The following is a 16,473-nucleotide window of genomic DNA, read 5'->3' as shown; positions in this document are numbered from 1 at the left end:
TCGATGCTTATTTCAGTAGAACATTGAATAGTTTCTTCATCTCTTTGTCCCCAGTCCTCCCTTCCATTCTGACACAGATCCTCTTAATCAGTCCTTCTTCTCACATCTTTTCAACTTGCCCCAATCATTTCGACACACCCATTTGTCAGGTTTCAGTTAAATTGCACTTCATTCTACACTTCTTTGTTACACTGCCATTCCATACACAATCATCCTATCTTACACCACAAATTGACATAAGAGATCTAAGAGATCTCATTTCCATTGCCTCCTCCTTCTGAGAAATATTTCGTATCAAAGAGGTGTAGAACTTTTACTCAGCTAACTCTTGTTTTTCTTATTTGAATTTGAGAGAGCAGTTCATGCTTGGTGATCTATAACAAGCTTGTCTGCATAGTGTTGGCATATCAGTTGGGTTTCATGTTGTATTGCACAGCTTCTGATTTTAATGATGAAATTAATGGTGAATTTGATATTTTCACCTCATATCCTTTTCATACTTTTCATTTCATTTGTAATCTACAGAGTTACTATTGCATTTCTATAATGCTTGTTGATGAATTAACAGAGCTCTCAAAAAGGCAAACCCATTTTGATCTGAACTGGGATCAGATATGCAAAACTAATTCAAATTTTTGTTGATGATTGAATTATAATTGATCAGTTATAGTATTAGTGAGAGATTGCTTGAACTGTGATCAAGCAGAGAAAGGTAATCTTTAATAGAATGACAGGAATGTGAATCTTATTTTTTCTTATGAGTAATTTCAGGTTTGAAGGCAGCACACTGTTTCTTTATGGTAATTCCCAAAATGTAAGGGATGATAAAGGTGAAGGTTATTGATGTGTGTTTGACAGCTAGGCACATTGCAAAAAATCAGAAGAAAGTAATTAGCACTAATTTACAGTCTTGTTAAAAAAGAATATATAAATCCTTCGTTTGTAAAAGGAGCATACTTATTTGTATCTTTTTTTTCAATGTTTTAGTGAATAATGGTTCCTAATATAACAGATGAATTACTTTATCATTGCAGGCAGGAAAAGATCTGGTTCCCCAAGAGATCGTTTGGATTACAGAAGTGATCGCATAGGAATGCCAGAACGATCTCTTAGTCATGGACGTGATGCAGGTGTAGTGACACATACAGGATCATCATCACGGAGTCGAGATCCACGAATAGATGAACGTGCTCGCCGAATATCACCAGAACAGTTGGGTCGAGAACGTTACAGGTGTGTGAGTTTAAAGTTTGGGACTTACGAGGTTAAACATTGATATTAATACTGCTATCTATCTTTTGTTTTGAACTCCATTTCCCATTCTCATAGAATTAATCATGTTTATATCTCACTGGTAATTCAGCTTTGCCTTCACTTTATCTACTTTGTAACACAATAAATAGTCTTCTACATATTAAATGCTTCAAAATGACTCAGTTTTTACAGATTGCATTGAATTATCATGGAGTTTTTACACATTGCATTGAATTGTCATGTGGGAATTATATCAGTATCTACTGTTTCACCCCCACAATAACACATACACTGTACACATTATCTAAAGTAAATCTCTTTGCATTTGAATTGTACCATAAAAGATCTTTACCAGCTTTTTATCTGGCATATGTTCAGCCTCTGGTATGTGTAATGGTGGCTCTGTTTTTTCGTTGATGAGTTCATGTATTACATATGGAACCAGTATTTTTCAATAAAACGAACCTTACTTACTTCTTTAGCATGCAACCGAATATATGTAAACACACCCACTAGTTGTGGTGTTGCCTACAGATGGCAGCTCATGTGGAGATCTGATGGGGCTTTCAAGAATTGAGGGTATTCCCTCTTGTCACAATAGAGGGAAAAGATTCTGTGAAGCTGTGAAGCAAACCCACTTTCAGTATCAAAAGGCTATGAATGTCAAAGTGGAAATATACACTTTTAACACCAAAAGGGTTAATAGTCTTTCAAACTCTTATCATTTGGTGGCTTCTTATCCCTACTTATTTCTCAGACTTTTCTTCCTCTATATTCTGAACTGTAACTGTTATGGAGCTTATTCATTTCAGCATTTTTTTTTTCTTTCTAAGACCATATAAACAATGATTGCACAGTTACACTTTAGAAATGTAATAGGTAATCCATCACATACAATGCCTTCTTTGTCCTGTCCACCCAGAGTCACACCATCTCACCTCTTTCTCATGCATTTCCCTGTCCCTGAAAACATAGAACTACCTCAGTAACATTACTCAGCACTTAAGAGTTCCATAAATGGATTTAGAACCACTTGCTTTTACCATAGTTTGTCACAAAAATATTTCCTCTGTCATAAAACTTTTTATGGCATTTAAGATCACGCAATGTAAAAATGTGTCAGAACATTTGAAATCTTTTCCAGTTCCTTGTATTATGTATCCTCTTTGCACCCAAAAATCTCATGGACTTGGTTTCCCATGAAATACAGTAGTGCAAAAGTTTGATGTAATATCCTCTTCCAGTCTCAACTTCTCAGGAATCTTTTTTGTGTAATGATCACATATTTTATGTATCCCTTATCCCTTTGCTAAGGAGACTTCATTTGTACTTCTTTAGGTTACTTTATTATGTTTATGAATCTTTAGTGAAGCAATCACTGCCTCTTTCTGGTTATTAGGATTAAGACCACTTTTCTGTATTTATTTGTATGGTTGCATGGAAGTTTATCAAGTAGTAAATTTACTTTGGGAGGGCAAAAATGGGTATGTTTGAAGCTATAGAGGTCCCATCAATGTTGTATGGATGTGAGTTATGGGCTATAGATGAGGATATGTGGAGGAGTGTGAATGTGCTGGAAAGGAAATATTTTTTCTATTATTATTATATTTAGTCGCTGTCTCCTGCATTATCGAGGTAGTGCAAGGAAACAGATGAAAGAATGGCCCAACCCACCCACATACACATGTATATACATAAACACCCACACACACACATATACACACCTATACATTTTAATGTATACATACATATACATACACAGACATACATATATACAGTTATACATATTCATACTTGCTGCCTTCATCCATTCCAGTTGCCTCCCCGCCACACATGAAACAGCATCCCCCCCCCCCCCCAATGCATGCATGAGGTAGTGCTAGGAAAAGATAACAAAGGCCACATTTGTTCACTTTCAGTCTCTGGTTGCCATGTGTAGTGCACCAAAACCACAGCTCCCTTTCCACATCCAGGCCCCACAAAACTTTCCATTGTTTACCCCAGACACTTCACATGCCCTGGTTCAATCCATTAACAGCACGTCGACCCCATAACCACATCGTTTCAGATCACTCTATTCCTTGCACGCCTTTCACCCCCTTGTATGTTCAGGCCCCGATAGCTCAAAATCATTTTCACTCCATCCTTTCACCTCCAATTTGGTCTCCCACTTCTCCTTGTTCCCTCCACCTCTGACACATATATCCTCTTTGTCAATCTTTCCTCACTCATTCTCTCCATGTGACCAAACCATTTCAATACACCCTCCTCTGCTCTCTCAACCACACTTTTTATTACTACATATATCTCTTACCCTATCATTACTTACTCGATCAAACCACCTCACACCACATATTGTCCTCACACATTTCATTTGGTAAGGTTATTTAATGTATGTATGACTCATGGTGAGGTGCCTGAGGATTGGCGGAATGCGTGCATAGTGCCATTGTACAAAGGCAAAGGGGATAAGAGTGAGTGCTCAAATTACAGAGGTATAAGTTTGTTGAGTATTCCTGGTAAATTATATGGGAGGGTATTGATTGAGAGGGTGAGGGCATGTACAGAGCATCAGATTGGGGAAGAGCAGTGTGGTTTCAGAAGTGGTAGAGGATGTGTGGATCAGGTGCTTGCTTTGAAGAATGTATGTGAGAAATACTTAGAAAAGCAAATGGATTTGTATGTAGCATTTATGGATCTGGAGAAGGCATATGATAGAGTTGATAGAGATGCTCTGTGGAAGGTATTAAGAATATATGGTGTGGGAGGAAAGTTGTCAGAAGCAGTGAAAAGTTTTTATCGAGGATGTAAGGCATGTGTACGTGTAGGAAGAGAGGAAAGTGATTGGTTCTCAGTGAATGTAGGTTTGCGGCAGGGGTGTGTGATGTCTCCATGGTTGTTTAATTTGTTTATGGATGGGGTTGTTAGGGAGGTAAATGCAAGAGTTTTGGAAAGAGGGGCAAGTATGAAGTCTGTTGGGGATGAGAGAGCTTGGGAAGTGAGTCAGTTGTTGTTCGCTGATGATACAGCGCTGGTGGCTGATTCATGAGAGAAACTGCAGAAGCTGGTGACTGAGTTTGGAAAAGTGTGGAAGGAGAAAGTTAAGAGTAAATGTGAATAAGAGCAAGGTTATTAGGTACAGTAGGGTTGAGGGTCAAGTCAATTGGGAGGTGAGTTTGAATGGAGAAAAACTGGAGGAAGTGAAGTGTTTTAGATATCTGGGAGTGGATCTGGCAGCGGATGGAACCATGGAAGCGGAAGTGGATCATAGGGTGGGGGAGGGGGCGAAAATCCTGGGGGCCTTGAAGAATGTGTGGAAGTCGAGAACATTATCTCGGAAAGCAAAAATGGGTATGTTTGAAGGAATAGTGGTTCCAACAATGTTGTATGGTTGCGAGGCGTGGGCTATGGATAGAGTTGTGCGCAGGAGGATGGATGTGCTGGAAGTGAGATGTTTGAGGACAATGTGTGGTGTGAGGTGGTTTGATCGAGTGAGTAACGTAAGGGTAAGAGAGATGTGTGGAAATAAAAAGAGCATGGTTGAGAGAGCAGAAGAGGGTGTTTTGAAGTGGTTTGGGCACATGGAGAGGATGAGTGAGGAAAGATTGACCAAGAGGATATATGTGTCGGAGGTGGAGGGAACAAGGAGAAGAGGGAGACCAAATTGGAGGTGGAAAGATGGAGTGAAAAAGATTTTGTGTGATCGGGGCCTGAACATGCAGGAGGGTGAAAGGAGGGCAAGGAATAGAGTGAATTGGAGCGATGTGGTATACCGGGGTTGACGTGCTGTCAGTGGATTGAAGCAAGGCATGTGAAGCATCTGGGGTAAACCATGGAAAGCTGTGTAGGTATGTATATTTGCGTGTGTGGACGTATGTATATACATGTGTATGGGGGGGGGGGTTGGGCCATTTCTTTCGTCTGTTTCCTTGCGCTACCTCGCAAACGCGGGAGACAGCGATAAAGTATAATAAAAAATAATAAAAAAATAAACATTTCATTTCCAACACATCCACTCTCCTCCGCACAACCCTATCTATAGCCCATGCCTCACAACCATATAACATTGTTGGAACCACTATGCCTTCAAACATACCCAATTTTGCTCTCCAAAATAATGTTCTTGCCTTCCACACATTCTTCAATGCTCCCAGAACCTTTGCCCCCTCCCCCACCCTGTGACTCACTTCCGCTTCCATGGTTCCATCCACTGCTAAATCCACTTCCAAATATCTAAAATGCTTCACTTCCTCAAGTTTTTCTTTATTCAAACTAACTTTCCAATTAACTTGTCCCTCAACCCTATTGAACCTAATAACCTTGCTCTTATTCACATATACTCTCAGCTTTCTTCTTTCACACACTTTACTATACTCAGACAACAGCCTCTGTAATTTCTCACCCGAATCAGCCACCAGCATTGTATCATTAGCAAACAACAACTGACTCACTTTTCAAGCCCTCTCATCCACAACAGACTGCATACTTACCCCTCTCTCCAAAACTCTTGCATTCACTTCCCTAACCACCCCATCCATAAAGAAATTAAACAACCATAGAGATATCACACACCACTGCAACGAACTGACATTCACTGGGAACCAATCACTTTCCTATCTTCCTACTCATACACATGCCTTACATCCTTGATAAAAACTTTTCACTGCTTCTAGCAACTTACCTCTCACAACATATACTCTTCCCCAATCTGATGTTCTATACATGCCTTCACCCTCTCTATCAATACCCTCGCATATAATTTCCCAGGGATACTCAACAAACTTATACCTCTGTAATTTGAACACTCACCTTTATCCCCTTTGCCTTTGTACAGTGGCACTATGCATGCATTCTGCCAATCCTCAGGCACTTCACCATGAGCCATACATACATTGAATATCCTTACCAACCTGTCAACAGCACAGTCACCCCCTTTTTTAATAAATTCCACTGCAATACCATACAAACCCGCCTCCTTGCTGGCTTTCATCTCCCGCAAAGCTATCACAACCTTTTCTCTGTTTACCAAATTATTCTCCCTGACTCTCTCACTTCGCACACCACCTCAACCAAAACACCCTATATCTGCCACTCTATCATCTAACACATTCAGCAAACCTTCAAAATACTCACTTCATCTCCTTCTCACATAACCGCTATTTGTTATTACCTACCCATTAGCCCTTTATTTGCTTCCTTCCAAAACATCTTTTTATTCTCCTTAAAATGTAATTGTACTCTCTCACCCCAACTCTCATTTGCCCTCTTTTTCACCTCTTGCACCTTTCTCTTGACCTCATGCCTCTTTCTTTTCTACATCTCCGTCATTTGCACTATTTCCCTGCAAAAATCATTCAAATGCCTCTCTCTTCTCTTTCACTAATAATCTTACTTTTTCATCCCACCACTCACTACCCTTTCTAATCAACCTACCTCCCACGCTTCTCATGCCACAAGCATCTTCTGCGCAAGCCATCACTGCTTCCCTAAATACATCCCATTCCTCCCCCACTCCCCTTATGTCCTTTGCTCTCATCTTTTTCCATTCTGCACTCAGTCTCTCCTAGTACTTCCTCACACAAGTCTCCTTCCCAAGCTTACTTACTCTCACCACTCTCTTCACCCCAACATTCTCTCTTCTTTTCTGAAAACCTCTACAAATCTTTACCTTCGCCTCCACAAGATAATGATCAGACATCCCTCCAGTTGCACCTCTCAGCACATTAACATTCAAAAGTCTCTCTTTCATGCGCTTATCAAGTAGCACGTAATCAAATAACGCTCTCTGGCCATCTCTCCTACTTACTTTTGTATACTTATGTTTATCTCTTTTTATACCAGGTATTCCTAATCACCAGTCCATCTTCAGCACACAATACTACAAGCTCTTCACCATTTCCATTTAGAACACTGAACACCCCATGTACACCAAATATTCCCTCACCTGCCATATTACTCGCCTTTGCATTCAAATCACCCAGTCTCATGCATCAAGACTGCTAACACACTCACTCAGCTGCTCCCAAAACACTTGCCCCTCATGATCTTTCTTCTCATGCCCAGGTGCATAGGCCCCAGTAATTACCCATCTCTCTCCGTCCACTTTCAGTTTTACCCATGTCAATCTAGAGTTTACTTTCTTACACTCTATCATATACTCCTACAACTCCTGTTTCAGGAGTAGTGCTACTCCTTCCTTTGCTCTTGTCCTCTCACCAACCGCTGATTTTACTCCCATAACATTCCCAAACGACTTTTCCCCTTTACCCTTGAGCTTCGTTTCACTCTGAGCCAAAACATCCAGGTTCCTTTCCTCAAATGTACCACCTATCTCTCCTTTTTCCTCATCTTGGGTACATCCACACACATTTAGACACCCCAGTCTGAGCCTTCGAAGAGGATGAGCACCCCCTGCGTGACTCCTTCTGTTTCCCCTTTTAGAAAGGTAAGATACAAGGAGGGAAGGGTTTCTAGAGGAAATATATGAGGGCAATATGTGGTGTGAGGTGCTTTGATTGAGTAAGCAATAAAAGTTAAGAGAGGGATGTGGTGATAAAAAGAATGTGGTTGAGAGAGCTGAAAAGGGTATGCTGAAATGGTTTGGTCATATGGAGAAAATAAGTAAGGAGAGGTTGACAAGTAGGATATATGTGTGAAGGGCCAAGGAAAGGGAGAGACCAAATTGGAGACAGAAGGATGGAGTGAAAAAGATTTTGATCGATCAGCACCTGAACATGCAGGAAGGAGGAAGGCTTGCATGGATTGAGTGAATTGGAATGATGTGGTATACAGGGGTTGACATGATATTGGTGTATTGAACCAATGCATGTGAAGAACCTGAGGGAAACCATGGAAACATCTCTGGGGCTTAGTTGTGGATACGGGTCTGTGGTTTCAGTGCATTTGCACATGACAGCTAGAAAATGAATGTGAACGAATTTGACCTTTCTCTTTATGTTCCTGTTACTTCTTCACTGATATAGGAGATGGCAATCAAACAAAAAAAGTTTACCATAGGATGTTGGGCATCCTTCCCCTTTTCCATTCTGTGGAAATGAGACTGGAAGCTTCAGTTGTGGAAAACATTTTCTCAGAAAAGTTGTATTTCTGTCTGCACATAATGAATTTAAGATTAATTATATTAAGTGGATGGATTGAAGTTTGAGGGATATTTGTAGTGTTTTTTTCATGCTTGTTTGCTGTTTCTCATGTTTGATGAGGTAGCACAAGGAAGGGATGAAGAATGGCCTCATTTGCTTACATCCACTCACTTGCCCCCAGTCCACAATCAGACCCCACAGACCTTTCTATGGAATTCCCTGACCTAACTGAAAGCACCTTGCCCCATGTGTACTACATTACTCCAGATCCCTCTGTCCTATGTATGCCCAACACCCTTCTGCATGTTGAGACCCTAACACCTCAAAGCATCTTTCATTCCATCCTTCCATCTCTTTCTTAGTTTCCCTTTTTTCCTTGTCGCCTCCACTTTCAATATGTACATCCTTTTAGTCGTCCTCTCCTTATGCTAATTACAGTATTCAGTATTATATTTGCTATGATATGATATATAGCGGTAGTTTTGAGAGCAGGAGCAAAGGAAGGTGGTGTACCACTTATGATGGAGGAGGAGCTGTGAAACTGTGTTAAAGATTATAAGGAATTTAGTTTAAGATTGATGTGGGTTGGAACAAGAATATACTATGAGAGGTGGGTGGTTATTAGTGCTTAGGCACCTATAGGTGGTTGTTAGTGCTTAAGCACCTTGTAGTGAAAGGAGTGAAGAAGAAAGTAATGTTTTTTGAGAGGCTAGACATGGTATTGGGAGTTTAGTTAGAAGCAAGGGATCAGATTTCGTTTCTTAAAGATCTGAATGTGAGAGTAGGTGATGTGGCAGTTGATATACCCACTGTGAATGAAAATAGAAAAATGCTTTTTGAGCTGTGAGCTGAGAGATTGGGAATACTTGTTTTGAATATATGCATATATAAGAACACATCGTTGACTGGGATTAGAGGTCAGTGGATATTACTGGATTATATGCGGATTGATAGGCATGCAAAAGAGAGATTGTTGAAGGTAAACATATTGAGAAGGGTGGCAGATGACACGTCTGATCATTTCTAGGTGAAGGCATGTTTGAAAAATTATAGTTGTTATAGGAGAAGGAAATGTGGTGGACATAGCAGTGAAAATTCATTGTAGTTATAGAAGGAAATGTGGTGGTCTTAGCAGTGAAAGTGAGTGAGTGTCGACAAGAAGTCTCTGTGCAGATGTAGCAAGTGAGACTTGAGTGATGAGTAGCATGGGGTGAGAGTATATGAAATGAGGGGAGTGAAAGGTACTAAGAGAAACAGTGCTTTTAAGTAGAATTTGTGGCATGTGGAAAGTAGGATATGGGCATGTGCAGAATGGGTTAGTAAGGAAGTTGGATTGCTAGGGAAAGAAGAGAGATTATGGATGGTATCTGCTGGAAGGAGTATGAATGATTGGGATGTGGAGAAGAGAATGCAACAGGAGGCCAGGAGAAAGATATGAGAGTTGAATAAGAGGGCAGATGGGAGATGGAATGAGGGAGTATTGATAAACTTCAAAGATAATGAGAAAATCTTTTTGCTTGAGGTGAATAGTGTAAGGAATACAAGAGAACAAATAAAGACAGCAGTGATGGGAGCAGATGGGAAACTGGTGACAGGTTGAGAAGAGGCAAAAATAGATTGGAGTGAGCATTTTGAAGGAATTTTGAATGTATTAGATACAAAGAGTGGTGGCTTTGGTATTTTTCAGTTGAGGTGGCATGCAGAGTAAATGATATTGTGTAAAGGGATGGTGAAAACTTTGCATAAGACAAAGTGTGGCAAAATGGCAGGAGGAAGGAATTGCAGTTTGTATTTCTCAGGAAAGAGTTTAATAGCATTATGATTGCTTAGTTGGACTCTTCATTACATGTGTGGCCAAAGTTGAGGTGCAAATTGACTGAAAGAATGCAAATACTCGAATTACAGAAGTATAAGTGCTGAGTGTACCTGGTAAGGTGTACAGGAGAGTGTTGATTGAAAGGGTGGTATCATGCACAGAGCATCTGAATGGGGAGCAGAGTGGCTTCAAGAAAGGTTAAGAATGTGTGGACCAGATGATTACTTTGAAGAATATTTTTGAGAAGAACTTGGAGAATGAGAGTGAATTATATGAGACATCTGTGTATTTGAATTTTTAAAAGGGGAAACAGAAGGAGGAGTCATGCGGGGAGTGCTCATCTTCCTCGAAAGCTCAGATTGGGATGTCTAAATATGTGTGGATGTAACCAAGATGAGAAAAAAGGAGAGATAGGTTTGAGGAAAGGAAACTGGATGTTTTGGCTCTGAGTGAAATGAAGCTCAAGGGTAAAGGGGAAGAGTGGTTTTGGAATGTCTTGGGAGTAAACTCAGGGGATAGTGAGAGGACAAGAGCAAAGGAAGGAGTAGCTTTCCTCCTGGAGCAGGTTAGTAAGAAAGTAAACTCTAGATTGATATGGGTAAAACTGAAAGTGGTGGAGAGAGAGATGGGTTATTATTAGAGCCTATGCATCTGGGAGCAGCTGAGTGTGTGTGTTAGCAGCTTTGATGCACGAAACCAGGTTATAGTGATGGGCGATCTGAATGCAAAAGTGAGTGATGTGGCAATTGAGGGTATAGTTGGTGTACATGGGGTGTTCATTGTTGTAAATGGAAATGGTGAAGAGCTTGTGGATTTGTGTGTTGAAAAAGGACTGGTGATTTGGAATACCTGGTTTAAAAAGAGATAAACATAAGAATGCATATGTGAGTAGGAGAGATGGCCAGAGGGTGTTATTGGATTATGTGTTAATTGATAGGCATGTAAAAGAAACTTTTGGATGTTAATGTGCTGAAAGAGGCAGCTGGAGGGATGTCTGATCACTAACTTGTGGAGGTGAAGGTGAAGATTTGTAAAGGTTTTCAGAAAAGAAGAGAGAATGTTGGGGAGAAGAGAGTGGTGAGAATAAGTGAGCTTGGAAAGGAGAATTATGTGAGGAAGTACTAAGAGAGATTGAGTGCAGAATGGCAAAAGTTGAGAGCTAATGATGTAAGGGGAGTGGGGGAGGAATGGGATATATTTAGGGAACCAGTGATGGCTTGCGCAAAAGATGCATGTGGCATGAGAAAGGCGGGAGGTGGGCAGATTAGAAAGGGTAACGAATGATGAAGAAGTAAGAAAGGGTGAGTAAGAAAGGGTAATGAATGGTGAAGTAAGATTGTTAGTGAAAGAGAAGAGAGAGGCATTTGGACGATTTTTGCAGGGAAGTAGTGGAAGTGACTGGGAGATGTATAACAGAAGGCAGCAGGAGGTCAAGAGAAAGGTGCAAGAGGTAAAATAGAGGGCAAATGAGAGTTGGGGTGAGAGAGTATCATTAAATTTTAGGGAGAATAGAAAGATGTTTTGGAAGGAGGTAAATAACGTGTGTAAGACAAGAGAACAAATAGGAACATCGTTGAAAAGGGCAAATGGGGAGGTAATAACAGGTAGTGATGAAGTGAGAAGGAGGCGGAGTGAACATTTTGAAGGTTTGTTGGATGTGTTTGATGATAGAGTGGTAGATATAGGGGGTTTTGGTTGGGGTGATGTGCGAAATGAGAGGGTCAGGGAGAATGGCTTGATGAACAGAGAAGAGGTAGTGAAAGCTTTGCGAAAGATGAAAGCCGGCAAGGCGGTTGGTTTGGATGGTATTGCAGTGGAAGTTATAAAAAGAGGGGGTGACTGTGCTGTTGATAGGTTGGTAAGGATATTCAATGTACGTATGGATCATGGTGAAGAGCCTGAGGATTGGCGGAATGCATGCATAGTGCCATTGTGCTAAGGCAAAGGGGATAAAGGTGAGTGTTCAAATTACAGAGGCATGAATTTGTTGAGTATTCCTGGGAAATTATATGGGAGGGTATTGATTGAGAGGGTAAAGGCATGTACAGAGCATCAGATTGGGGAAGAGCAGTGTGGTTTCAGAAGTGGTAGAGGATGTAAGGATCAGGTGTTTTCTTTGAAGAATGTATGTGAGAAATACTTAGAAAAACAAATGGATTTGTGTGTAGCATTTATGGATCTGGAGAAGGCATGTGATAGGGTGGATAGAGAAGCTTTGTGGAAGGTTTTAAGAGTATATGGTGTGGGAGGTAAGTTGGTAGAAGCAGTGAAAAGTTTTTATCGAGAATGTAAGGCATGTGTACGAGTAGAAAGAAAGGAAAGTGATTGGTTCCCAATGAATGTCTGTTTGCAGCAGGGGTGTGTGATGTCTCTATGGTTGTTTGATTTCTTTATGGACGGGGTGGTTAGGGAAGTGAATGCAAGGTTTTGGAGAGAGGGACAAGTATGCAGTCTGTTGTGGATGAGAGGGCCTGGGAAGTGAGTCAGTTGTTGTTTGCTGCTGATACAGCACAGGTGGCTGATTCGGGTGAGAAACTGCAGAGGTTGGTGTCTGAGTTTGGTAAAGTGCGTGAACGAAGAAAGCTGCGAGTAAATGCGAATAAGAGCAAGGTTATTAGGTTCAGTAGGGTTGAGGGACAAGTTGATTGGGAGGTAAGTTTGAATGGAGAAAAACTGGAGGAAGTGAAGTGTTTTAGATATCTGGGAGTGGACTTAGCATTGAATGGAACCATGGAAGTGGAAGTGAGTCACAGGGTGGGTGAGGGAGCGAAGATTCTGGGAGCATTGAAGAATGTGTGAAAGGTGAGAACATTATCTTGGAGAGCAAAATTGGGTATGTTTGAAGGAATAGTGGTTCCAGCAATGTTGTATGGTTGTGAGGCATGGACTATAGATAGGGTTGTGTGGAGGAGGATGGACGTGTTGGAAATGAAATGTTTGAGGACAGTGTATGGTGTGAGGTGGTTTGATCGAGTAAGTAATGAAAGGGTAAGAGAGATGTGTGGTAATAAAAAGAGTGTGGTTGAGAGAGTAGAAGACAATGTGTTAAAATGGTTTGGACACATGGAGAGAAAGAGTGAGGAATGATTGACAATGAGGATATATGTGTCTGAGGTGGAGGGAAGAAGGAGAAGTTGGAGACCAAATTGGAGATGGAGGGATGGAGTGAAAAAGATTTTGAGTGATCGGGGCCTGAACATACAGGAGGGTGAAAGGTGTGCAAGGAATAGATTTAATTGGAACGATGTGGTGTACCAGGGTCGATGTGCTGTCAAGGGATTGAACCGGGGCATGTGAAGCATCTTGGGTAAACCATGGAAAGGTGTGTGGGGCCTGGATTTGGAAAGGGATCTGTGGTTTTGGTGCATTACACTTGACAGTTAGAGTCTGAGTGTGAATGAATATAGCCTTTTTTGCTTGTTCCTAGCACTGCCTCGTTGGGGGGTGGGGGGACTATTTCTTGGATTGCGGCAGGAATGGATGAAGGCAGCAAGTATGGATATGTACATTTGTATATATATATATGGATGTATGCATTGAAATGTATATGTATGTATATGTGCATGTGTGGGCATTTATGTATATACATATGTATGTGGGTGAGTTGGGCCACTCCTCGTCTGTTTCCTTGCACTACCCGCTAATGTGGGAGACTTCGATTAAGTATAATAAAGTAAAAAAAATCTATAGATCTGAAGAAAGTACATGGTTGGATAGATAGAGAAGTCCCAGTGGCAGATGTTTCAAATATGTGGTGTAAATGTTAAGTACTAATCACAGTAACGCTTTTTTTACCCGGAAAGTAAGTTATGTGTGGGAATAGGAAGAGAGGTGAGTGAGTTTTTTTCCAGTGAAGGTGGGTGTTCATAAAGAATGTGTTATGTCACTGTGGGTGTTTGATCTGTTCATTGACAGGATGGTGAGGGAGATAAATGTAAAAGTCTTAGAGTGTGAGATAAGTCTCCTGTATGTTGGGAGTTGGGAATCTTGGGAGATGAATTGTTTGCTGTTTGTAGATGACAGTTCTAGAGTTAACCAGTTATGGAGACCTTTTTTGCCATGGCCACCCCCTTGAGGGAGTACCCAGAGGGAATAAGCATCAGAGGTATAGTTAGATAGATTTAGCTCAGATGGAAGCCTCCAGTGGAGAGAGACTTCAGAAGCTGATAACATAGTTTGAGAAAGTGTGTGAAAGAAAATTGAGAGTAAACATGAGTTAGGTAACTAGGTGCCATGGGGGATGAGACAAAAGGATTTCATTTTAATATGGGGGTGGAAGGAGAGTGCTTCAGGTGTCTTGGAGTTTATGAGGCAACTGATGGGACCTTGGGGACTGAAGTGAGTCATAGGGTAGGAGAGGTGGCAAAGTTCCTGGGTACGTTGAGGAGTGTGGGGAAGGAGAAGTCAGTCTTTTAGAGCAAAGATGGGTATATTTGAAAATCTACTAGTTCCTCAGTCCCAATAGTGTTGTAAGGAAGTGAGTCTTAGGCTTTTAGTGCAAAAGAATGAAAGGACGTAGACTTGTTGGAAATGGAATGCTTAAGAATATGCACTGTGGGGCAGTGTGAACATGTTTGTCATGACAGTATGAGACAAGTGTGATAGTAAGTGCAATTTGATTGAAAGAGTTAACCGGGATATGCTGACATGGCTCAGACATATGGAATGGATGAGTGAAGAAAGACTGACAAAATGGATCCATATGTTAGAAATGGTGTAGTTAAGCAGAGAGAGAGAGACCAAGAAGGATTAGGAAGGATGAAGTGAAGGAAACTTTCTGTGGATGGTGGGTTATAGATTTTGTACATCATGCACAATAGCAAGAGAGAGAATGTGTGCAAATGAGGCCATTAGTAACTTTTTCATGTTGCTGTCTCATGTAGGGGGGAGACTTATTTTTGTATGAGATATATTAATGAGTAATGTATTTTGATATAAAGGAACTTTTATTTCTGTGGAATAAGATATGAAAAGGATCGCATGGAAGAATATGTGGAACCACGAAGAGAACGTCGTTCACCTGTAACATCAAGGTCCCGTGAGGTGGAGAGAAAAGAGTCCCATAGGCACAGAGACTATGAGAGGTGAGATTACTTTCATAGATGTTACGTATAGTACTGATTAGTGATGAATGTTAAGATTGTTTAATGCAGGTTGATTAATACGGAACATTTTGGTCTAGTGGCAGTAATAAAACAACTGTGATATGTTTTTGAATGTTTTGAACTTCACTGAAGAAGGGATTGCTGATATGTTTACTCAAACATTAAACTGCACAATTCCTATGAAATAACTCTCACACATTGGAAAAAATTAGGTTTTTCTCTTGCAGAACATTTCTGCATCTTATGTTATTTAAGTCTTAGTGTGATTTCCTCCATATTGGTGTGGGAGGATGTTGAGTTCACAGGGGAGGGCTTTGGCTGGTGACATGGATGCTCCTTATTTATATGAATTTATGGCGAGTTTTTTTTAGGAGTGATTTTGTTCTACATATGCTTAAAAAGATTGCATTTTTTTTTCAAGAGTGATTTTAGAAATCCCATATATATCATTCACATATTTTTTGCACATTATAGTGGAGAAAAAATATTCCCTCTTATTCCCTGCTTGTCACAGAAGGCAACTTCGAAGGGCTGGAGCAAAACCCTTACCCTTTTGTTTTTCAGTTTATAAAAGTTGGAACAGAAGGAGCTAAGTGAGGAGTGCTCATCCTCCTTGAGGGCTCAGGTTAGGATGTCTGAATATGTTTGGATGTATCCAAAATGAGAAAAAGGGGTAGATATGTGGTATGTTTGAAGACAGGGACTTAGATGTTCTATATCTGAGTGAAACAAAGCTGGTAAGGGAGCTACCACTTGTAAGGCTGAGTTGGTAAGAAGGAGATTGGGTCTTTCTTCATTCCATGGTACTCATTGAAGATCAGGTGGCCTGTACAGTTCTGTTAGAAAAATAGTTACGTACATTTACAGTACTTCGGGCCTTATGGTCATATGACACACACTAGTGAATGGTGTGACGAGGTTGAGCTGTGTGTCCCCTCTGGTAGTACTGACAGGGGTTATATTGGAGTCCATCAACACCCATTTGATAATGTATTCAAATAAACAGATCAGCTCTTACATGTTCAAACATCTTGATGAACAGTGGCTTGTGGGAACAGTGAGTCCATGGGAAGCCTTTAAACACATTCAACCATTTGTCAGCACAACGTTTTTATATAACAGATCAGCTCTTACATGTTCAAACATCCTGATTAACAGTGGCCCATGAGAATGGTGAGTTCATGGGAACATTCTGTGT

The 16,473-nt window shown here is 40.7% G+C and overlaps 1 protein-coding gene across 6 annotated transcripts in view; it reads left to right on the top strand.

Moving 5' to 3' along the window:
• LOC139749432 (uncharacterized) overlaps positions 1–16,473 on the top strand; it is a 457,243-nt gene that overhangs the window by 223,881 nt on the left and 216,889 nt on the right. For all 6 annotated transcript variants that reach the window (XM_071663280.1, XM_071663279.1, XM_071663278.1 and 3 more), the window contains 2 exons: positions 1,035–1,233; positions 15,135–15,254. In XM_071663280.1, coding sequence (XP_071519381.1) covers positions 1,035–1,233; positions 15,135–15,254 — 319 coding nt within the window. The remainder of the gene's footprint in view (positions 1–1,034; positions 1,234–15,134; positions 15,255–16,473) is intronic.

This window comes from Panulirus ornatus, chromosome 7 (assembly GCF_036320965.1).
Source record: "Panulirus ornatus isolate Po-2019 chromosome 7, ASM3632096v1, whole genome shotgun sequence".
NCBI lineage: Eukaryota > Metazoa > Arthropoda > Malacostraca > Decapoda > Palinuridae > Panulirus > Panulirus ornatus.
Note: the sequence above shows the minus strand (reverse complement) of the source record. Positions and strands in the feature narration are given on the sequence as shown.